The following is a 24,856-nucleotide window of genomic DNA, read 5'->3' as shown; positions in this document are numbered from 1 at the left end:
TCCTAAATTCAAGCAAATCTGGTATAGTCTGGTTTGTCAAATGCAAACACTGGGCTGTATAATTGTATACAGAACACTGTGTTTAAACACAAAATTCAAGCAAACTGGTATAGGTATGGTTGTATAATGTCATTGTGTTTGTCAGACACGGATGAATAGTGTAAAGAGAACATTGTCCTTTTAAAATTTAAGCAAACTTGGTATGGACTAATTTTTCAAATATGCTTGTATAATGTATAGAGAACACTATGCTTCCTAAATTCAAGCAAACCTGGTATAGTCTGGTTTGTCAAATGGGCTTGTATAATGTATACAGAACACTGTGTTTCCTAAATTCAAACAAACTTGGTATGGTCTGGTTTGTCAGACACGGATGAATAGTGTAAAGAGAACATTGTCCTTTTAAAATTTAAGCAAACTTGGTATGGACTAATTTGTCAAATAGGCTTGTATAATGTATAGAGAACACTATGCTTCCTAAATTCAAGCAAATCTGGTATAGTCTGGTTTGTCAAATGGGCTTGTATAATGCATACAGAACACTGTGTTTCCTAAATTCAAACAAACTTGGTATGTTCTGGTTTGTCAGACACGGATGAATAGTGTAAAGAGAACATTGTCCTTTTAAAATTTAAGCAAACTTGGTATGGACTAATTTTTCAAATATGCTTGTATAATGTATAGAGAACACTATGCTTCCTAAATTCAAGCAAACCTGGTATTGTCTGGTTTGTCAAATGGGCTTGTATAATGTATACAGAACACTGTGTTTCCCAAATTCAAACAAACTTGGTATGGTCTGGTTTGTCAGACACGGATGAATAGTGTAAAGAGAACATTGTCCTTTTAAAATTTAAGCAAACTTGGTATGGACTAATTTTTCAAATAGGCTTGTATAATGTATAGAGAACACTATGCTTCCTAAATTCAAGCAAATCTGGTATAGTCTGGTTTGTCAAATGGGCTTGTATAATGTATACAGAACACTGTGTTTCCAAAATTCAAACAAACTTGGTATGGTCTGGTTTGTCAGACACGGATGAATAGTGTAAAGAGAACATTGTCCTTTTAAAATTTAAGCAAAGCTGGTATAGTGGACAGGGCTAAATAGTATATAAAGAACATTGTGCTTCTCAAATTCAAGCAAACCTGGTATAGTGGACAGGGTTGGATAGTATATAAAGAACATTGTGCTTATCTAATTCAAGCAAACCTGGTATAGTGGACAGGGTTGGATAGTATATAAAGAACATTGTGCTTCCTAAATTCAAGCAAACCTGGTATAGTCTGGTTTGTCAAATGGGCTTGTATAATGTATAAAGAACATTGTGTTTCCCAAATTCAAACAAACTTGGTATGGTCTGATTTGTCAGACACGGCTGAATAGTGTAAAGAGAACATTGTCCTTTTAAAATTTAAGCAAACTTGGTATGGACTAGTTTTTCAAATAGGCTTGTATAATGTATAGAGAACACTATGCTTCCTAAATTCAAGCAAACCTGGTATAGTCTGGTTTGTCAAATGGGCTTGTATAATGTATACAGAACACTGTGTTTCCTAAATTCAAACAAACTTGGTATGGTCTGGTTTGTCAGACACGGATGAATAGTGTAAAGAGAACATTGTCCTTTTAAAATTTAAGCAAACTTGGTATGGACTAATTTTTCAAATATGCTTGTATAATGTATAGAGAACACTATGCTTCCTAAATTCAAGCAAATCTGGTATTGTCTGGTTTGTCAAATGGGCTTGTATAATGTATACAGAACACTGTGTTTCCCAAATTCAAACAAACTTGGTATGGTCTGGTTTGTCAGACACGGATGAATAGTGTAAAGAGAACATTGTCCTTTTAAAATTTAAGCAAACTTGGTATGGACTAATTTTTCAAATATGCTTGTATAATGTATAGAGAACACTATGCTTCCTAAATTCAAGCAAACCTGGTATAGTCTGGTATGTCAAATGGGCTTGTATAATGTATACAGAACACTGTGTTTCCTAAAATTCAAACAAACTTGGTATGGTCTGGTTTGTCAGACACGGATGAATAGGGTAAAGAGAACATTGTCCTTTTAAAATTTAAGCAAACTTGGTATGGACTAGTTTGTCAAATAGGCTTGTATAATGTATAGAGAACACTATGCTTCCTAAATTCAAGCAAATCTGGTATAGTCTGGTTTGTCACATGGGCTTGTATAATGCATACAGAACACTGTGTTTCCTAAATTCAAACAAACTTGGTATGTTCTGGTTTGTCAGACACGGATGAATAGTGTATAAGAGAACATTGTGCTTTTAAAATTTAAGCAAACTTGGTATGGACTAATTTTTCAAATATGCTTGTATAATGTATAGAGAACATTGTGCTTCCTAAATTCAAGCAAATCTGGTATTGTCTGGTTTGTCAAATGGGCTTGTATAATGTATAAAGAACACTGTGTTTCCAAAATTCAAACAAACTTGGTATGGTCTGGTTTGTCAGACACGGATGAATAGTGTAAAGAGAACATTGTCCTTTTAAAATTTAAGCAAACTTGGTATGGACTAATTTTTCAAATATGCTTGTATAATGTATAGAGAACACTGTGCTTCCTAAATTCAAGCAAACCTGGTATAGTGGACAGGGTAAATAGTATATATAGAACATTGTGCTTCTCAAATTCAAGCAAACCTGGTATAGTGGACAGGGTAAATAGTATATAAGAACATTGTGCTTCCAAATTCAAACAAACTTGGTATGGTCTGGTTTTGTGGACAAGGTTGAATAGTATAAAAAGAACATTGTGTTTCCCAAATACAAGCAAACTTGGTATGGTCTGGTTTGTCGGTCATGGTTGAATAGTGTATAGAGAACACTATGCTTCCTAAATTCAAGTAAACTTGGTATGGTCTGGTTTGTCGGACAGGGTTGAATAGTGTATAGAGAACACTGTGTTTCCCAAGTTCAAGTAAACTTGGTATGGTCTGTTTGTTGAGTCAGATTTTGTGTTTGATAGTATAAAAGAACATTGTGCTTTTAAAATTCAAGCAAACTTGGTATGTGGACAGGTTTGGATTGTATAATGTATAGAGAACACTTGTGCTTCCCAAATTCAAGCAAACCTGGTATAGTGGACAGGGTTGGATAGTATATAAAGAACATTGTGCTTATCAAATTCAAGCAAACCTGGTATAGTGGACAGGGTTGGATAGTATATAAAGAACATTGTGCTTCTCAAATTCAAGCAAACCTGGTATAGTGGACAGGGTTGGATAGTATATAAAGAACATTGTGCTTCCCAAATTCAAGCAAACCTGGTATAGTGGACAGGGCTAAATAGTATATATAGAACATTGTGCTTCTCAAATTCAAGCAAACCTGGTATAGTGGACAGGGTTGGATATAATATATAAAGAACATTGTGTTTCCCAAATTCAAGCAAACTTGGTATGGTCTGATTTGTCAGACACGGCTGAATAGTGTAAAGAGAACATTGTCCTTTTAAAATTTAAGCAAACTTGGTATGGACTAGTTTGTCAAATAGGCTTGTATAATGTATAGAGAACACTATGCTTCCTAAATTCAAGCAAACCTGGTATAGTCTGGTTTGTCAAATGGGCTTGTATAATGTATACAGAACACTGTGTTTCATAAATTCAAACAAACTTGGTATGGTCTGGTTTGTCAGACACGGATGAATAGTGTAAAGAGAACATTGTCCTTTTAAAATTTAAGCAAACTTGGTATGGACTAGTTTGTCAAATAGGCTTGTATAATGTATAGAGAACACTATGCTTCCTAAATTCAAGCAAACCTGGTATAGTCTGGTTTGTCAAATGGGCTTGTATAATGTATACAGAACACTGTGTTTCCCAAATTCAAACAAACTTGGTATGGTCTGGTTTTGTAGACAGTTGGATGGTGTATATAAAGAACACTGTGCTTCCCAAGTTCAAGTAAACTTGGTATGGTCTGGTTTGTTGGACAGGGTTGGATTGTGTATGGGGAGAACCAAAGAGGCTGACCTCTATGGCCCTGAGGTTGTTCACTTTTAGATTTAAATTATACAACAGAATAAAGCATTTGGATCTGCATTGACTGTATCTTTAATATGACACATTCCCTAGATTATGGGATGAAAAATAAGGTCTTACAGGTTCATGGGGTTTAACATTGTTCTTATGGGAATAAACTAATGTTTCTCTATAGCTGGATCTTAACACATAGACTGTGGTGGACTGTATTGCTACTACCCTGGCTATCCCAAAATCAGATGACAGGTGTTACTGTGAAGGTGTTAATCTAGTCAATACATTAAGTATAACGAGACTAAAAACCATAACTTTTTGTGTAGTTCAGTGATTAAGGATACACAAAAATCACTGAAACTTGGTGTTTTTTTATCAAACGGGCTCACCATTTGAGGGTTATATCCCCATGTCTTAAAAACGATTATAAATCTAAATACTGTATGCGTTCTTTTTCTTTCTGCATAGGTACTACACTTCTAATTTTGGCTTCAGGATCTTCACTTGCTTTTCATCTAAAACAATATTTTGATCCGTTTTAATTAAATTCAAAATACCTTTATTCCAATTTTTATACATGCCATTGTAATACAAGACTTCCTTTCCAGCAACTATCTGTACATTGATTCTATGAATTTTATTTTACTAATAATTACGTATGTCTTACAATTTGTAAAGGAATAGTGTCAATATAAACTAATATTATTACATAATTAGGGCTAAAAATAGGCATTAAAATAGGACTAAGCGCACATCTTAATTTAACTGTGCATCTTAATTTAAATTCATCAGTGCTATAAAAAGAGTGACTTGTAAGATATTTTTTTACTTAATTAAAAAAATTACAGTACCTTCTTTTTTATAATGGTTGGTAATTTTAATAACAGATATTGTCTTTATTATAGGTTGGTTTTATAAACAAATTCCTAATTTGGTCTTTTTGTTATAAACAGGGAACTATTTCGAATGTTATAATGATGATGATTTATGTTGACTTGTTGTTCATTCTTGGGTTACCCTACAATTTAATAGTTCAATAAATATATAAACCATAAACAGTCATGATGCCAACAAAATCAACATTTAATCATCTTTCACAGGGCCATCCCACTTAAGTAATTGCTATTTTTTGTGCTATTAAAATTTTGTTAAGGTTTATTTTAGTAGTAGCCCCATAGACAGCAACACCATAGGCTATGTTTGACTGTATTGAGGAGAAATATATTTTTTTACATATTGCAAAAAATGAAATTTTTTAAAACAAAAATTCCGGAAGAGATTTTATTTTATATATGAATGTCACAGATGGTTTTTTTATCTATTACTAAACAAAAAATTATTGTTTTGTTCCTGCTGAATATTCTGATCATTAATTAAGATTTTAGGTTCTTCTTTTAGTTTTTGTTGTTTGGTACCAAAAGTAATAGTGGTTGTTTTATTGACATGAGTAGAAGACATCTTTCATAAAAAAATTGATTTACCTTTACTAAATCACTACTACCAATGCTTCAATGTTACATATTCTTTTTGATGTATTAGAGTTTTGTACAATGTTTTTTGAACAAAATTATTAAATACCAAATGAGATGTAATAAATATGAGGCAGTTTATATTTTTCCCAAATTGAACTTAGAACAATATGTTTTATTAGGTTGTAAGAGAATTTTGAATCTTGTTGAAAAATTTCCAATATTGGAGGGAACCATGTTGATGAAATGAACTTATTGTGAGAAAATAACATGTTGTGTGAAATTTTTGTAGTTTTTAAGCTATATAAGTGGAACTATACTAAAGCTGCAAAAGAAACATTAGTTAGACACATAAATGATGAAAAACAAGTATATAATGTAAGAGATTGTAAGATATAGTAATATATTATAGATATAGTAATATAATTGTTCATGTATGTTCATTCTATGTAATCATGATTTACAGTAACTCTCAACAACTTAGTTTTGCAAATTCATTCTAATGAGCTCTTGTCAACAACTGTATAGATAGCGTGCTATTGTATTTCTGCGTAGTTGGAATTTGAACTAATTGGAACCACACGAGTTGGAAATAAAAACTGACAATAATGAGTCAGAACTTCATTTGAATAGGCAGACCACCATCATGGCACCATCTGTTCCTCTTTTTGCATGGAGGGGGGCAGACAAATTGTGGATAATTGGAAATATTACATTCCGTCTGGGAATTAAAAACGTTTCTCTCATTAAAATGAAAAACAAAAACTAGAACACTTGGTCAGCACAGCAGTAACTGATCAATCCAAATGGTCTTCGGACGGCACAACTGTTTTAATAATGACACCGATTGTTAAGTGGATGGGCTATTTCTAGGAATCAATCACAACATACCAATTAGCGACGATCTGCATCACTGACCACGGACATTACATGTCGGATGACACACAATTAACTCTTTTATTAGTGAATGGTCATTGAGCAAATTTCATTAGTTATTTCCAATTGTGGTGCAGTTATTACGATTGTAGAGCCGACCTTGGCGCCATAGTGATTACGACAATAACCCTAATGGCCTGACAGAAAAACAATAATGGTCCCAAGACTGAGCTCTGCGGTACTCCTTAACAGCCCATCTGTCACTAACCACACCACACGTTTTCCTAGTTCCTCTCATTAAAAAATATATTATGTCTAGGAAATTGACGCTTTGTTTAGTACTCATTACAATAGAATCAAGCAAAAGCTGTGTTTTAAATTTTCTTTCACGGATGGCAGAATAATGTTGAATGAAATACCATTGTATAAATTTTTTTCACACTCAACACTCTGTAAGAAAATGTATTTTTCTAACATTTGCCATTATTCAGTGAAACAAGAAATCAGTAACATTACATTTCGAGATCTGCAATCACTTTTTTTTTGTTTCACTGAATGATGGCAAATGTCTGGGAAAATCCTGTTTCCTTCACAATCCTTCCATCGTCAAAAATAAACTTCAAACAAAGAAACGAAAAATTATTTGCAGATAATAATTATGGACTTAATATCAATACTGAACTACATATATTTAGATTCTTTTTCATCTAAATGAGTATACATGTATTCTTAGGGAAAAAAAGGTTACCTTATTGTCTAACAGGCTACTTATACAAAAAATAAATGTATATTAATAATTTAAACTGCATTCTTTGTTCATAACCCATGTGCTCACATAACTAGTTGACCACTTACAACCAAAAACAGTGAAAAATTATTTTTGATTGCTTCACTTGTATAAATTATTGCAAAATATTGAAAAATCTGATGGCATTATGAAACAACATTTGGAAACTCCATATATGGGTTTAAATATTAATTTGAAAGCAAACATAGTATTTATTTTATTTTATTATTATTCTACTTTGTTTTAAATGGTAGGTATAGAAAACTATATAAATTTATGATAAATTCACTAATATTGTGAATTTTAATTTTTATTAATTAAAAAACATTTTAAATTACACCATAATTAGGTGTACATGGTATTCACCAAATATCGTTCAAGTATTAAAAATACGACACTACTGAAAAGATAAAATAATTACTGGATGTGAAAAGTAAGTGACTTGAGTTAAAAGATAGTGAGAGTGATAAGGCAGAAAGGGTGGAGGGGGAGGGGCAGGAGGGGAGGGAGGAGACGCAGCAGAGTCTCAGAACCTATCATTACCTTCGTATAGGGTCATTACAGCAGGGACCAAACAATTTGTGCGACCATTTTGTCATTGGTCAGAATTACCTGAGCCGTCCAATTACGTCCCACAATGCCTAGACTCGTTGTTGTAATTGAAACGATCGCAATCGTCCCGCCGATCCGAGTTTCAAACGTTCCATCCGATGAGAAATACCATTTGACGTAATTATTTAGATGATTCCACCGGTCTGTTTTGTTTTATGGGTCATTCCTTTGTGATTCCCTCGGTTATATTTCTCTGGCTGGAATTCCTCCGACAATAATGGGAATAAATTACATTTGGAGTTGTAGGCGATTGGACAAGGAATCATGAGAAGGATTTCAAGAATTAAAGACTTGATTGAAAATTTGTTGTTACAAAAATACCTCAGTAACTTTAGATTCAAATTACAAAGATAAAAGTGTCAGAGATATAAACTCATATTATCAAAGCACTCTTTGAAGTAAGCACTTTAATATCACTCAAGTGATCTAAAGCAGTTTTAAATTTTGGGATTCACGATTTGCATCCTTATTAGAACATTTTTATTACATTATATCTATTGTACAGAATAATTCTTCATATTAATTTGTGTGAAGGGTGGTAATTTTCATTTTGTAAAATTATAATACAATTTGCAACAAATACAATTATAACACAATAATGGGAATCCAAAACCCTCATTAAATGTATGCTAGTAAAAATAATTGTAGTTAATATACGTAATTTACAAAATTATACCTATTCCAAACTTCACATATCCAACTTCCAACTTCATTTAAAAGATCTAAGTAAATAAGAAAATCTATTACATAGGACCCTATTTTCCTCGTTTAGTTTGATTTTAGTACTAATTTCATGTAATTTATTAATATTAACAAGCAAATATGTTATAAGGTATGTTTTTATAACAATAGACTTTTACTTGATGGTGGCAGAAGGGGTATTGGGCATAGTTGGGTGGTTTCAGTAAAGGTTGTTCTGTACGTGTACACTCAGTGACATGTGGCATAAGTACACCAATAGAATACAATCAGAATTTATTATGAGTATGAATGTTTATACTCTGATTAATAAAACTTATGACAAAGCTTATTGAGAATTTTAAACAACAATATCATGTGTGTAGACAATACAGATAAAGCCAAGTTTAATTTTCTCAGCTGTAAAATATACAACTTTATCTTTTGAAATTTTTAATTTTAATAAATGTGCTTAAGCTAAATGTATAAAAGCAAATCATCCATATCAAAAGGTGTACTTAAAGATATTTTGATTATTTTCAATCCACTTACTGAAAGCAACCGCTTAGTTAAAACCAATTTTGAGAACCAGTAGACAATCACCTGGTCGTGTTATTATCCTCCAAATACTTGGTCTTCTCGGCTGGATCCATGTCGATCAGTTTGTTCTCGAATATTCCCGAGAATGGAATCAAAATTGCTCCAGCGTCGTTCTTGTCCACCCACTCCTTTATCTTGATTAGCCTGAGGAAACATGTATGGAATAGAAATATATTGGTATTTCTACAATATTATATTCGATTTCACTTAAAACACACAAATTAAATTGAAATAATTTTACTTACACTACAAAGTTTATGAATTTGTTCAGTAGATAGATACATAAACAGCTGAGCATTGTTGGTCAGTAGAGCGCATGTTGGCAAAATCAAGATAGATATATAAACAGCTGATCATTGATGGGGACCTGAATGTATGTTGGGACTTCTGGTGATTGGAATCGTTTGGAATTTTGTGTTGCGTTTCGAAGATGTTCATTTTTTTCATATTAACTTTGTTGTTTTTGGAAGGATAAAATCATTTATTCATTAAGTTGCATTGAATAAATGTCGTAACCAATAGATATTACGGTTTATTGAAGTCTTTTGTTTAGGAATGATGATAACTTAAAAATGTTCATACTTTGCTATTAGCCCCACAATATATCTTATCATCTTCTGCTTCAAATACACCCTCCAGTTGCTTTGCTCTCAAAGTTGACTTTTATCGATACATATTTCGATATCTAGGATGGCCTTGTTAGCTTACTTACCTTGAACATTTCACATTCTTCCAACTCTTTCACACATTTTACTCCAGGAAAATTTCCCAAATAATGTAAAACTTCACATCTCGTGATATTTCTTTGTTAAACAACATACAACTCTCGCAATTGCATAATGGTGTTCATTACAAAAAAAAAGCGTTAGGATAAACCAGCTCAAATCGTGCTATTTAGTGCCTAATTTGAGTTCCTACATAAAGGTACTTTTTAAATAGTTTTGTTGCAGGTAAGTCCTTAAATATAGGTTTAATTAGGTTTGTCTTAGTTTTGAAACAGAATAACATAAAATAACTCCATTGAAAGTTTGTATAAAGGATTATTAGTGTATTGTATAAACTGCTACTATTATAAGTGATTCTATACTTGTTTACCTGTTCACAGCAATAAACTTGTATTGAAATTGCATGTGCAGTGCTTAACTACATAATAAATATTAAAGTTCTAATTATCAAAATTAAATTATATTAGTATTAAATTAAAGTTAAAGAGTTGCAAAATAATTTTGAAAAATAAAAAAATATTGTGAATTTTCGGGTCATCCGACTCTCCTTAAGAGAATCCTTTGGAAATTCCGTTGAATATATCCCTGCTGTTCTTCACAATACTTTTAAGAGTCACAGCTTGCATAACAGTGAAACATTAATCTTTTAAATCATTGGCTCAAACTTTTGAATAAAAACTGCATGTTAGACCAAGTGCGGCACCAATCCTGATACTCATAACAGGCAATGAAATGGATAAGAGATTAACAAAAAGGATGTAATGGCTTTAACCATTGAACAAAATCATCCCTACAATTTTTTCAATCTCTCCTTCAATTACACATATGGAAATGAAACAACAAATACGAATATACTTACCACTTATTTTTTTTCCTAATGTAGTCTTTTTCAGAGAGATTCACAAGGTAGATGCCTGGTTTTGTCGTCAGGAACATATGCTTGTTAAGCATTTCTATCTACAAAATAGCAGCATTAAGACCATGCCAGATTTAGAACTGTGATTTCAGGAAGAAAATAAAAGTGCTGCCTACCACTGATGTGGATCACACTCAGTTTTGAAAAAGCAATTAGCTTGTAGTTCAGTCAGCTGAAAAAGTTATTTATTGACATTATTATAATGGTATACACTTGCATATAAACCTTCATTTACGTTGATTTAAATTGATATCAGAACAATCAGATGTTTCAACCTAAACACCATAAAGGCAGCAGCAAAAGTTTCTCAACTCTCGGATCAAAAGTTTAGATACTAGTGAAAGTTAATCGCAAAGCTACAATAACGGGAGTTACATTAAAATTTAGCTTGTTTATTTACGTATCCAGCAAATAATTTACAGGCCATAACTAGCAGTTTTTATGTCGATAACAAATAAAAGGTGCTGGTTTTTGGCGCTTTTCATTTAAATTGCAACTTTTAATATATGTAACATGGAAACTTGTGATCCGATCAACCCTTTGCACATGACGGAAAACTTCAGCGATTGACACCAAACGTCTACAGTTATACGCAATAGTTGTTGCGGCGTCAACAGACAGTCCGCAATACGCACACAGTTTACTCATAATCGTTGTTCTTTATTGCACTAATCGCTATACTAAAACATATTTTATACAATGCTTAAACGATTCTTAGATAAATAAATCATAACCTCTAAAATACGAAAACAAAATATTTTACTCACATTTATTTTAAGCTCTGAAGTAAATCAAATGGACGACCGACCACCATTTACAAACAAACCTACTTTAACAACTAAGCGCATTCTACCAGAAGTTTATTGTATTACCGTGAAAAACAAAACACCAAAAGCAGCTATGAGCACTCAAAATTTATTCCAGCGGGAATGTCAAGAAATAAAACGGTAATTGCTAAACGCAGAACAGAGAACACAGCGTTCTCCAGTCTGTTGTGCCTTTCGTCCACAGTGCGTTATGATAAAATTTGTATACAAAACCGTTAAGTGTACTAGTGTTGATTATGTCCATTACAAATTATATGTAAAAGTTGTTATTAAATTATCATCTTAACTTTTATTCTTTTCTGGGGAATTCAAAACTTTCTTCTTTAATCTCATAATGGAGCTCAGTCATTATCAAAGGCATGTAATTTTGCAAACCATATTTAAAACGCTTCCTTTGTAACACACATTTGATCAAGCAGATTTTGTTAATTTACCGTGTCCAACTTCATTGAACATGCAAACTCCCAAGGGCAGTGTTATGATTGTCATGTGACAATTAGTTTTATAGATCATTATAATTCTTTAAAATCGTGTAAACAAATTTATTTAAAGATCTCGATTATTTTATAATGTACACCTTTCCGTGTTGCAATATTGGTAAAAACTGGACAGCCTTTAAGGCATAGAAAATCTGAATACGTGATGCCAAAACATAAAAAAATTAAAAACTAGTTACAATCTCAGTCAAAAATGTATTACCAAAATTTAGTCTGACTTTAAAATACATTACATTTATTGCTGGAACTAATTAGAGTTTTATAATTAATTAAAATAATGGTAAATAAGATCAAATAAAACTAAGAAAATAAATAAGCTGACTCACCTCTACAGCGTTCCAATCTGAAAATCTCAACTGCTTTTTCTCGTCATCTAAGATGTGTTTTACTTTGACCATGAAATCCTGAAAGTTTATAAAATTAGTTAATTCTGAGTTTGATTTTAAATGGGTTCATATTCTTAATTTGCCTCTGAACATAACAAAAAATACATTAGCACATTGTTTAATCTAAAATAACAGTCCATATTCTCTGTTCTAAACCAAGAGTGTTGTTCTTAACCCTTTGAGGAGTAATAACATACGGATATGTCACTATAAGCATTGCATTCAGGAGTAAACTGAATATGCTCAAAATTAAAATGGAATTTTGATATCCATTATAAAATATTTTCATGTAATTTTGACTACATTAGATTAATTATTAAGTTACAAAATCAATTATATTGTTTAATGTGTCATTATTAGGATTATTATAGTAAGGAGAAAAGTTCTATACACTGTATACTGATCATGTTGTTATAAAAAAATAATGTTGAACTTTTTAAGCCCTAAGAATGGTTTTCCTTAAGACAAGAAGCTAAGAAATTGTACTTAGTCCTAACAGGACTTTTGCGCTGCTTCCAGAATGACAGGATATTCTGGATGGGTAAGGTTGAGGGGTAGGGGCCACCTCCTGTTGCATTACTCTCCATCATGTCTCCTTGGAAGAAAGGTACTCTACATAAAAAATCACTTATACAAAAAAATTGCAATAGGGCTTTAACAATATCACATTTTATGTAATATTATATAAATCTATATGTTTTGATGAAATTAATTTTATTTAAAAAACATTCCAAAAATACAATAAATGGAATAAAATATATCAGTGTCTTTCTATAAAGCTGCAGGTTATTTGAATAAATTAATGCCTTTGTAAAAACAATAGAATCTCATAATATAAATTTAGAATTTCAACAAAAATAAAAGTAAATGTTAAAAACATAAAGGAAAATTTTCAAAAATAAGTAATAAAATGTTACAAAATTTATGCTGTTTTTATACAGTATGAAGGCTTTTGAATAAAAAAAGTCTACATTCTTTTTGAAAAATTAAATCTTAAAAGTAAGGTACGAGTTCTAACAAATTTCAAAAATTTGTTGGAGTCCGTGTACTTACATATTCCGGTTTCAGTTTCTTGTCATTGCCACGAACGACTGTCCTCTCCAGTTTCTCCAGGTTGGTGGCCACGTACTCCATGTCCTTGAGCCGAAGTTCGTCCATGATTATCTCCAGGTCCCTCACAGGGTTCACCTCACCCTCTACGTGGGTCACGTCGTCATCGTCAAACGCTCCTGCACACAAAAGCTACATACTACACAGTGCCTTGAGAACTCAATGTGTATATCAGTTTAGTCATACTATATTCAATAGAACATGCCACTAGCGATTCTATAGGTCAATCAAATGATTCACCTCACCCTCCTTCTACGTATTCTAGTCAATCAAATGATTCACCTCACCCTCCTTCTACGTATTCTACACAATATCACAAGCTCTCAAATGTCAGGCGAACAGGCCTCTCCAAAAAGAGCTTAAGATTTGTTTTATTTTGATTTTTTTAAATTCTTTGTGCAAGTTTTGTTTGTAGTTTGCAAATGAGCCTTTAATTGAAACACTTTTTTGAACACCCTGTATATATCCAAATTTTAAAATTGGGTTTAAATTAATCAACTACTACAGGGCTAAGTAACTCTTTTGGTATTATAAATTAAAAATAAAATAACTAAAATTCTTTACATAAAATATGTGACATGAACTTTGATAGAACTTATACAAGGTGTGTTCAAAAAGTAACGGGAAGTTTTAAGTTAAGTTTGAAAAGTCCAATTATCAAGATTTTATTTTATTATGTTGGTACTCATGCCTCTGAAGTACAATAAAATTTCTAGCCTTATTCATTGTTTAAGTTTTCAGAGGCAGCTGCTAAGGTTAGACGTAGTTTTATGAACTCAGCAATTTTTGTTCATTAAAAAAAATTGATCAAAGAATTTGTATCAAATTTTGTGTGAAAAATTAAGTAAAGTAGGAAATGTTAACAAAGTTCTATGGTAAGTCTGCTATGGGTGACATAAGGATTTACAAATGGCATACACGTTTCAAAGATGACCAATAAAACAATGAAGGGGACGAACGATATGAATGCCCCAGCACATCAACAACCGATGAAAACGTGATAACGTTGAAGAAATGTTTATAAACAATCACTGTATTACGATCAGAGAAGTCGCTGATGATATCGGCATGTTAATTGGCTCATGCCATGAAATTTTCTTGAAAGTTTTGGATAAGAAACACGTGACAGCAAAATTTGTTCCAAAATTGTAGAATTTTGAACAAAAAACAGCAGCAACTCAAAGTTGCTCAGGAGTCACTAAATTAAGTCAATTATAATGCAGAATTACCGAAACGTGTTATAAACAGGTGAGAAACATGGGTTTATGGATATGACATAGAAAATAAGCCTCAATCTTTGCAGTGCAGGAATTCTGGATCACCAAGACTGAAAAAGGCTCGCCAAGTGCTGTCGAAAGTGAAGGTTACACTCACTGTGTTCTTCGATTTTAATGAATTCTTTCCACAAGGTCAAAACGGTCAATACACGGAGTACTAACTGCAAGTTCAACGCAGTTTGTGTGAAGCAATTCGAAAATACACCCGGATTTGTGGCTTTTGCACCATGACAATGCACCTACTCACATTCCATTATTTGTTCACGAATTTTTGGCCAAAAGCAGTACTGTAACGATGCCCCAGCCTCCTTATTTTCCAGACATGGCTCAATGTCAATTTTATAATTACCAAAAATAAAGAGAACCTTAAAGGGCAGTCGTTTTATAAGCATAGATAACATTAAAAATTGCATCCTTGAAAAGCTAAAGAATATCCTAAAGATCAATTGGATACGTGTTTCGAGGATTGCAGGTAGTACTGGCACAAGTACATAATATTTATTCATAAAGATCAATTGGATAAGTGTTTTGAGGACTGCAGGAAGTACTGGTACAAGTACATAATATTTATTGGTAACTACTTTTTGGAGGTGAGAGCATTCATGTAGACAAATAAAATAATATTAAAACCAATATGAAAATTGCCTTTATATTTTTAGCAAACCTCATAAATTTTTTTTTATTCAAGCTGGTACTCGGATCGTTGACAAAAAAATTTTGCTTTTTAAGATATATTGGAGATGCAGACTTAATAATTTCAAATGGCTTCAAAAGAATAATAAATATAATTTTATTTGTATCGAAGATTTTGTTCGATCAGTTGTTCATCACGAAAGAGAACATGATGATGATAGAATTCATAAAGATGACAATTTTGACATAAGACTGTATCATTTAAGATTTTAATAGTTTCACCAGAAGATTTAAAATCACCATATAATGAACAAATCATTTCAAGATTTTTGTACAACTAAAATAAGATGAAGGTCACAATTAGATGTACCTTGATATACAGTAAGCTTTAGTAATGAGACATACTTATAAGATTATAACAATATACTCGTAAGTGTTTACGAACCTTCAGGATTGTAAATAATTTTGATTTCTTTTGTTGTAATGATTCTTTTAAAATTATTTTGGATTTTGATCCAAGTGGTTTTTATATCACCCAAATTTAATTACATATACACCTATCAATATTTAATTGTGTAAATAATTAAAAATGTTGGTTAGACCAATAACGTACAAAACTTGCATGAGTGCACGATTGGATATTTATGCAAATAATAATTTTTTTCACTTAATAGTTTCAAAATAGATTATTTCAATCACAGTCACAACCTAATTAGATTTTTTGGACCATCACAATATTTTTTCCTAGAGTGTACTCGTAGAGGGAGGAGAGAATGAATAAACACAGTTTACTAACTGTTAAAACAAACCCGTGAGGATAGCCTTCAATTGTGGACTCATAATGACAGAGCCTGCCACCAGAGGGCCTGCACTAGATGAATGGAAGGATGTATACCTGGCCTGGGTAATTGAGGGGGAGACCCGCATTATAGAAATAACATGGCAGTGGGCACCTTGTGAATTAAAACGGCATTAGGTCCTCCTCTGAGGACTATCACGGAAATCGAGGCTGCCAATTTTTTGCACGCATTTAGATGTCTGGAGGTTGTCAAAGCGTTTGGGGTATCGGGAGGAGGTTTTGAGATAGGGTGTGGTTACTTTCTTGGTTTCTCTCTCTAAAATATTTTTTGTCTTAATTTCACTGCACTACATATCTGAGGAAAAAGTACTACAATAGTAAAAAAAAACCGGATTTCATGAAAATGTCTGTCTGTATGTGCTTATGCATGCTTACTTATGAAATTCGGTATGCAGGTGGAACCTGAGTGAGTTGTAATTTGCATTTTATGAAATTTGTAATTTTGTTTAGTTTTTTAAAATCATGTTTTATTTTTTAATTTATGTAGTGCACTAGGTGCGGAACAAATTGACATACACGGCATCTATCAAAAATGTTTTGTTAAAAATAGACTGATTTGATTGATTCTGAAAGTCTACTTTAAAGACAGATGTTACTCTTTTATTAAGGTACTCACACCCTAACATATTCTTAACAAATGAAAGAAAGCATGTCTCTCCATAAAGTAAAAAAAGAAAAGTAAAGATGCCTTATTTTACCAGACACAATCAGGGTTAAGAAGCCCTCTCTAACACTTAAACCTGGGGACCAACAGCTTAAAGGTTACTTCCAAACCACCACCAATGGCCGGGCAGACGGGCTGCTTGCAAGGACAGGATCGCTCAGCGGTCACCCATCCAAGCAGCAGCCATGCTCGATGTTGCTTGATCTGGTTTTGCGATAACCGTTGTACCCGCTACACTACGGTATTGGCGTAGTTGCTTCTTAACAAGTTAATGTAGGCTATGAACAACACTTATGCAAATGAAATAATCACAGAGTATTTTGAAACACATTAGAATAACTGACAAAAAAACTGGGCCGAAACAATCAACCAATTCTTTCCCACAGTTTCAATCAAAACTGGAGGAATATCACAAACCACTTCCTGACATCTGGCCAGAATGAATGAATCCTTATCCAGCAGAAATCTCTGTGTTCCCACAACCAAACAGCAGGAAGCAACCCATTAAGAGTCAGGTGGTGGGTGAGTAGGTGTTGTGTGGTTGCATGTCGCCCCAGGGCCTCATGCAAACCTTCATCTCTTCTGCCCCTCACCTCTCCTTTCCATTTAAATATTGTAATCACCGCGGATGCACATGACTTTTCAATGGATCAGAAATGTGTTTTAAACTGCTACCAAAAATTTGAGTTGTTTTGTGGTGATGAACGTTTTGTGGTGATAAGCGTTTTGTGGTGATGAGTGTTTTGTGGTGATGAACAATAAGGCAATTCATTGTTTTGCCCTTTGAGCCTTTGTCACAAATTTCTCACAATTAAACATATTTAAATCTCTCTCTCAATTCTCATGTTTAAAAAACAAAGTTCAGAAGTAACCTCACACAACACAATTTTTACATCATATATACATACTTTTATTTATTTGGAATGTTTTATTACATAGTTTTAATATTTTGTGTAGTGTTATCGACATTATTAAAACAGTTCACTCGTTTTGAAAAATAAAACTGTTTTACACCCTTTAGTTATTGAGTATAACACATTTAAAAAATGCTGTGAATCCTAACTTACCTTCTACTAAGTACTTTTTGGAAACTAAAATTTAAAATAGAGCACAAATTAAACTGTATATTATACTGAAAATGGCTGATAGCCGGGTAAATATTCCTAAAAAAGTATCTTAGTCTGCATCAAATTTTAGTTCAGTTAGTTGTTGGTTTTCTAAGTTTTATTCTTTTTTTTATTTAGGAAATAATTTTACAAAGTTATCTAATTGAATACTTAAGTCGAAATCACAAAAAAATACCAACAGCTAACTGATTTTCAGTGTAAAGACAACATCATAAAATCATCATTCAATTTGCGAACTGATGATAGCCAGAGGATTTGACTCCAAGATACCTTCTTCCTAAAGATGACACAAAATATGAGCATTTTGCTCATAACTATAATTGAAAAAATAACTCCTCTTTGGTATGGTCATTCTTTTTATTACAGTCAATGAAATTTATATTAGTTAGATACAGCGTCACAATAAAAATGATCTATCGTGCATTTATTGAATCCCATATTTCTTATTGCATATATTTGTATAGGTGTGCATCAGCTGTTAAGTTAAACAACATTTTAATGTTGCAAAAAGGGCTATACGGGCAATGTTACTACCGTGATGGTGTGATTCTGTTAAAAAAACATTTGAGTTCATTGGGTATTATGACTGTTTACCGAGATGTGGCTCCGCTGCACTACTCTACAGTACAACTAGTAAGTATTTACTGTAACCATAATCATTTACCATCACAGTTACAAAAATCTAATGACATAAAAAAGTTTAAACTTGATGTGAATATTGTCCTGATAGAATCACTAATTAAGAGGCACTGTACTCCTTTGATGATTTCTTCATTATAAAATAGGAAGAGTTATTTATCAGCGGTAATAATAGTTTTTTTTTATTAATAGTATCAGTTCTAATTTTAAGTATTCCTGACACCATTCATATGTACTAATTTTGAACTTTCTGAACAAAGTATTTTTTTCACTGATTGACAGTAATAACGTAGACAATAAATTCGTAATAGTTTTTATTTTCACTACTCAACAAACGTTATTCTTAACTTTCTAGAATACACAAGGGAATTTTCAAAGCCCATTCAAAATACTGTTATCTTTAAACATCAATGCAAGTAATTTATAATTTAAAAAAGTCTGATTTGCTTATTTCCATACATATTTGTTCAATTGTGTATGTGGAGAAGTAAAACTAACTATACAAAAATCAGTGAAACCGATTTGGCAGTTTCCTTCGTAAATACAATAATTGACTTACGACAAAGGTGAAAGATGGCGTCACAGGCCTTAATGTGGGAGAGAAATGCGTTTGCCGAGCCCTTGGCCCTCAGCTGCTCCCTTCACAAGCCCTGCAATGTCCACCACATTCAAGAACGCCGGCACCTTGCTGGAACAGCCAAGCAACATTTTACATAACACTTATAAAAAAAAACGCTCATTACAATACTGTACTCCCATGTAGTCTTTCCAATGATTTCATATTTGAAATAAAGGTTTGTGGCAACAGTATTTTTTTCTCATCATACAAATAAAAAAGGGATCGTGTGAAAAAAAAAAACACTACACGTAGTCCTTGTTTTGATTCTGCACTATTTTCAGTAAGAATATTCAAACTGATAAATCAATCCGTTTGGAATATATACCAGGACTTAATTAACACCCTTAGCTAAGATCGTCGTACAGACGATTTGTTCATGGTGTTGTGTTTCTTTTGAATTTACCTTTTAAATGACATGTCACAAGATAGGGGTTGGAATATTTGAAAATTTTAAGTGGGCGGGAAAATATTTTTAGTTTTAAAAAAGTTCATAAAGTATTTTAATAGGTTGGTGAAGATTTTACATTGATATATCAATCCGTTGGGAATATATCCCAGCTTATAAGGACTTAATTTACACCCTTAGATGTAAGGGGCTGTTTGCCCATAACTTTTGCTAGGATCTTCGTAGAGTTTTTTCATGTCATTGTGTTTCTTTTGGATTTATCTTTTAAATGACATGTCACGGGATAGGGGTTGCAATTTTAAAACTTAAAGTGACCCCCCCCTCCACCCTCTTTGATAAAGGGCGGGAAGATATTTTTATCCTTCAAAATGTCCATAAAAGTATTTTAATAGTATGGTGAAGATTTTACATTGATATATCAATCCGTTGGGAATATATCCCAGCTTATAAGGACTTAATTTACACCCTTAGATGTAAGGGGCTGTTTGCCCATAACTTTTGCTAGGATCTTCGTAGAGAGTTTTTTCATGTCATTGTGTTTCTTTTGGATTTATCTTTTAAATGACATGTCACGGGATAGGGGTTGCAATTTTAAAACTTAAAGTGACCCCCCTCCACCCTCTTTGATAAAGGGCGGGAAGATATTTTTATCCTTCAAAATGTCCATAAAAGTATTTTAATAGTATGGTGAAGATTTTACATTGATATCTCAATCTATTTGGAATATATCCCGGCGTATCAAGACTCAATTTACACCCTCTATATAACAAAAACATTTCAGGTAAGAGTTTATCAAGCTGCAAATATATTATTTCTTAAGTGTGTTTTGTGAGAAAAAATATTTAAAATTTGTACACCCCAAGAATATTTTTAAGGATAGATGGAAAAGAAGAATTTACTGAAACACATTTTTTTTCAAACACGCTGACTAATATGTTTGTTACATACTTTATGAAAAAGATGTATATTGATATTCTCAAATAAGTATTTTATGAGCGCATTATTATTTGTTTTATTTTTATATTTAACAAGGTAATGCTTGTTCCAATTCTATGTTCCTAACTTGATGACAGCGTGTACAATATTTATGCTCTTTACGAAACATCTAGACTCCTCAACGACCAACAATCTTTCAACATTGACAAGTTGAATCGAAAAGTACGTTTTCCTCTTAAAAGTCCGAAAGTCGGGGGAGGAGGAGGGTGCTGCTCGCGACGTGAACTAGAGAGCGGAGAGAGCCGGATAATGGCGGAAAATACCGGATAAAAGCGGCTAATCTGACTTGCAAAACCGGAGGAAACGAACCGATTGTCCGACCCTTCCTTGTCGCGTCCCGCACTACACGCTCCGGCGGGAAGAAAGGGCACGTAACCCCGGATGGTGAATAAAATTTGAGTCAGCATCGTTACGGCGTAAAACAAGCACCTCCTCCTCCCCCCTCACCCGCAGGCCACTGTAGGAGAGCATCACTTAAGTGACGCACTTTCCGACCTAGTGGGCACGGCAATTCCGAATTTTGTAAAAACATCACTTGCCCTTTTCGGAGCCACGTCTTTTTTTACGTACATTAGTAAAATGCACAGGAAGAGTCCATTTGTAGAAGTTTAAAATATACAGACACGTTTACTTTAAATGAAAATTATTAATTGTAAAACTGTGATGAACGTATTTAGAAAGGTATATTTTTTAAGAACACTATGTACAGTGCTTTTGGACAATAGCGTCACGACAAATGAAACGAAATACAAGAGGCACTGCCTTTGGTCGTTCGAATCGGTGCGCGGGATCATCGGCCGATTACCTTGCTGTCGACTGTTAATTTACGATACTGTCATTTAACCACATCCAGTTATATAGAGGTTTAACACTGGTTGCATTTCAACACTAGTGTTAATTTTCCGTGTTAAGAAAGTGTTTACACTGCGAATGTGTATCACCTCGACCAAAACGCAAACACGTTCCTTTACCGGTTCTGTAAGTGAGGATAATGATACAGTGATCATTAAGTCAAAAACATCATAAGGTTACTCGAATTGCGAAAAGAAAAAAGTAACCGAGTGAAACAAAATGTATTTTACAAACTTTAATTATTGGAATAAACAAATTACTAAAATCACTAAAAAAATATAGTCAAAATAGCAACCTTGTTCAGTAATGCATGTATGAACAAGTTTCATCATGTTTCGTGAGGCCTTTTTCAGCACGTTTACAGTGATGCTGTTGATTTCCATTTTAATTCAGCCAGTGTGTGTGTGTGCGTGGCCGGTTTTGATCAGCTAAGGCAACCTCAGAGGAAAATCATTTGGAGACGTTTGTATCACAATACACTCCCGTATTATCCGGAACTGAACTAGCAGCGTTGCGCTCGAACCGTAGTGACTCATGTAACACAAAAGTGTTTACATTCCATGGTTACAAAGAGCCAAACGTACAAACAAATTCAGATACGTCTAGCTTTGTAACGGCCAACACTGGCATTCCTCGAAGGTTTATCTTCCCACGAACTAACTTACTTCCCACTTTTATAAAAAAATATAATTTTTTTTTAAGGAAAGGACTTGGCCTTGATACAAGTAAACTGTGAATTAATCGCGGGTTGTTAATTCGCTTCATTGATTATCCGTAGGGTACATGGGCTCATCTTACACAAAACAAAACAAAACAAAAAATTAAATTTTAAAAACTGTAAAGTTTCTAAATACTAGAACTACTACTAAGAAGTGATCAGAAATATAATAACAGGATTTAATTATTCTGGTAAATATCGGCCAATATAAATAGACATATCTGTTATTTTGTACTAACTACCAATATTTTACGGATAACATGCGAATCCCGCAAATCCGCGCTGATCGACTTCGCGGATAATCGAGGACTTTACTATAAACTTAGTTTTCCTGTTCTTATTAGTTTCGGTTTGATTTGTACTAGTTGTTTTTATTTGTACTAATATAACCAGACCGTCGGATATCAGAAGTGTATAGACAGATTTGGGCATATAAATTTAAACCTCGATTTAGCAGCTAAATTTACACATTAAAACGTCTAATGTATTTTACAGTGTTGCCAGAAAGTTTAGGGACACCCCACATAAAGTGATATACTACTTGTGTCCCTATACTAACAGCAGATTGGCTAACTCTATATATTTCCCCCATTAACGCAGTGAAAACAAAGTATTTTGGTGTAACTTTCATTACTTTTACGTATAATGTCTTTCAAAATATGAACTTTTTTGTGATTTTAAAAATTTTGGAGGAAACACCTGTTTTTGAAACATTAAAATTTATAACTTCTAAAATAAATGTTCAATAATCTTAATAATTGGTACGTTGTTTTAACATAAGATATGGAGTAAATAAAAAAAATGCTATTGTGGCAACTAGAAAAATAACTCACAGTTTGGTGATCGCTCAAAGTTCCTTTATTTTTTATATTTTCGGAAATGAAAAACTGATAACTTTGGTGCGTTGTAGTGCTCGAAAATATGAGAGTGGTAGGCAATTCACGCAACATCAGCTTGTTCCTCACAAAACAGAGGAAGGGATATTGATGCGCACGCACTCCTTTTACATCATTTTGCTTTGTTTGCCGTCAGCTACAAACATCGCCATTTCAGTGTTTGTAAAAAAAAATAAAGGGGACTTTGAGCGATCACCAAACTGTGAGTTATTTTTTCTAGTTGCCACAATAGCATTTATTTACTCCATATCTTATGTTAAAACAAACGTACCAATTATTAAGATTATTGGACATTTACTTTAGAAGTTATAAATTTTAATGTTTTCAAAAAACAGGTGTTTCCTCCAAAATTTTAAAATCACAAAAAGTTCATATTTTGAAAGACTTTATACGTAAAAGTAATGAAAGTCACACCAAAATACTTCGTTTTCACTGCGTTAATGGGGAAATATATAGAGTTAGCCAATTGCTGTTAGTATAGGGACACAAGTAGTATATCACTTTATGTGGGGGTGTCCCTAAACTTTCTGGCAAACACTGTATATAATTTAATGTTCATTTATTTCACAAAATTCCTTGTTCGTGCATTAGATTGAACCGGGTGTTCAAAGTAACCTGGAAGTGAAATGTGTAGGCCTAAATGCATCAAATTAAATGGGGCTGAATCAAACTGAGTAATATGGATATCACGGAGAATCACAACATGTTTTACACACAACAGGTCTAAGGTGTAATCAATATCGCAAACATATGTTTTCCAATAATAAAAAACAATGAACCCAAGCAAAACTTTTCAAATGAGTTTAAAAATGGAGCAAGTGGTTTAAAATAAACCTATTTTGCCACATTGTATTACAGTCTTAATAATTTTCGATAAAAAGAAAAACCAAATTAACAATATAGGATTTAGACAGATTCATAATCTGACATTAAACATAACCTATAAAATTATGGTTGCCTGTTAAAGTCGGTTTTACGGGCGAAGATTTTACGTGACAACGTCTTTTTCTCGGTAGAATATTTATTGATATGAATATTATTAAATTGCACAATAGGAACAAGGAATTGAATGAAAATAAGAATTGCACAAATTTTAACTATAGAAATATATTTTGTTTACTAAAACATTGTACATAATTTGAAATTAATTAAAATTTGTTATTGTAAATGGTAAAGTTGAATAAAACATTTACTAAAATTGGAATTTGAAATTCTTGCTAAACACAGTTAAATTCTAACTTCGCGCGTGGTGATTGGTCGGTTTAGTTCGTTTGTTTTGGTCGCACTGTTATGACAGGTTAGAGGTTATAATTTGTTATTTTAATGTTTGACTAGCAATACGCGCTGTTTCTTCTCAATCGACTGAATTACGATTGATTGCAGAGTGATTTAAACTAATAATTTACTTAACACTATCAACATTTGTCAATAGTATGACATAACCTATAAACTCAGTTTCTCAACTTTTGTGTCAATCTAACAATTAATCAATCAATCATAGTTTACGATAATGAAATATCAGTGTACAATTATTTACCTTTATTGTTGTAGTTGTTGTAAATGACGAATCTAAAGCACTCCACATTTTCACGAATAAACATAGTTATCTGCTTTATCCCGTGCGGCGGACCCACAGTTATCTGCTTTATCCCGTGCGGCGGACCCACTGGACGGGC

The 24,856-nt window shown here is 32.9% G+C and overlaps 1 protein-coding gene across 1 annotated transcript in view; it reads right to left on the bottom strand.

Moving 5' to 3' along the window:
* The window catches only part of LOC124367889 (obg-like ATPase 1), a 90,244-nt gene that overhangs the window by 37,086 nt on the left and 28,302 nt on the right, over positions 1–24,856 (bottom strand). The window contains 6 exon segments of the mRNA XM_046825079.1: positions 9,037–9,177; positions 10,618–10,715; positions 12,325–12,402; positions 13,438–13,613; positions 19,253–19,304; positions 19,306–19,381. Of these exon segments, the coding sequence (XP_046681035.1) occupies positions 9,037–9,177; positions 10,618–10,715; positions 12,325–12,402; positions 13,438–13,613; positions 19,253–19,304; positions 19,306–19,381 (621 nt within the window).

This window comes from Homalodisca vitripennis, chromosome 8 (assembly GCF_021130785.1).
Source record: "Homalodisca vitripennis isolate AUS2020 chromosome 8, UT_GWSS_2.1, whole genome shotgun sequence".
NCBI classification, from domain to species: Eukaryota; Metazoa; Arthropoda; class Insecta; order Hemiptera; family Cicadellidae; genus Homalodisca; species Homalodisca vitripennis.
The sequence above is the reverse complement of the archived record's forward strand: the minus strand, read 5'-3'. Positions and strand labels throughout refer to the sequence as shown.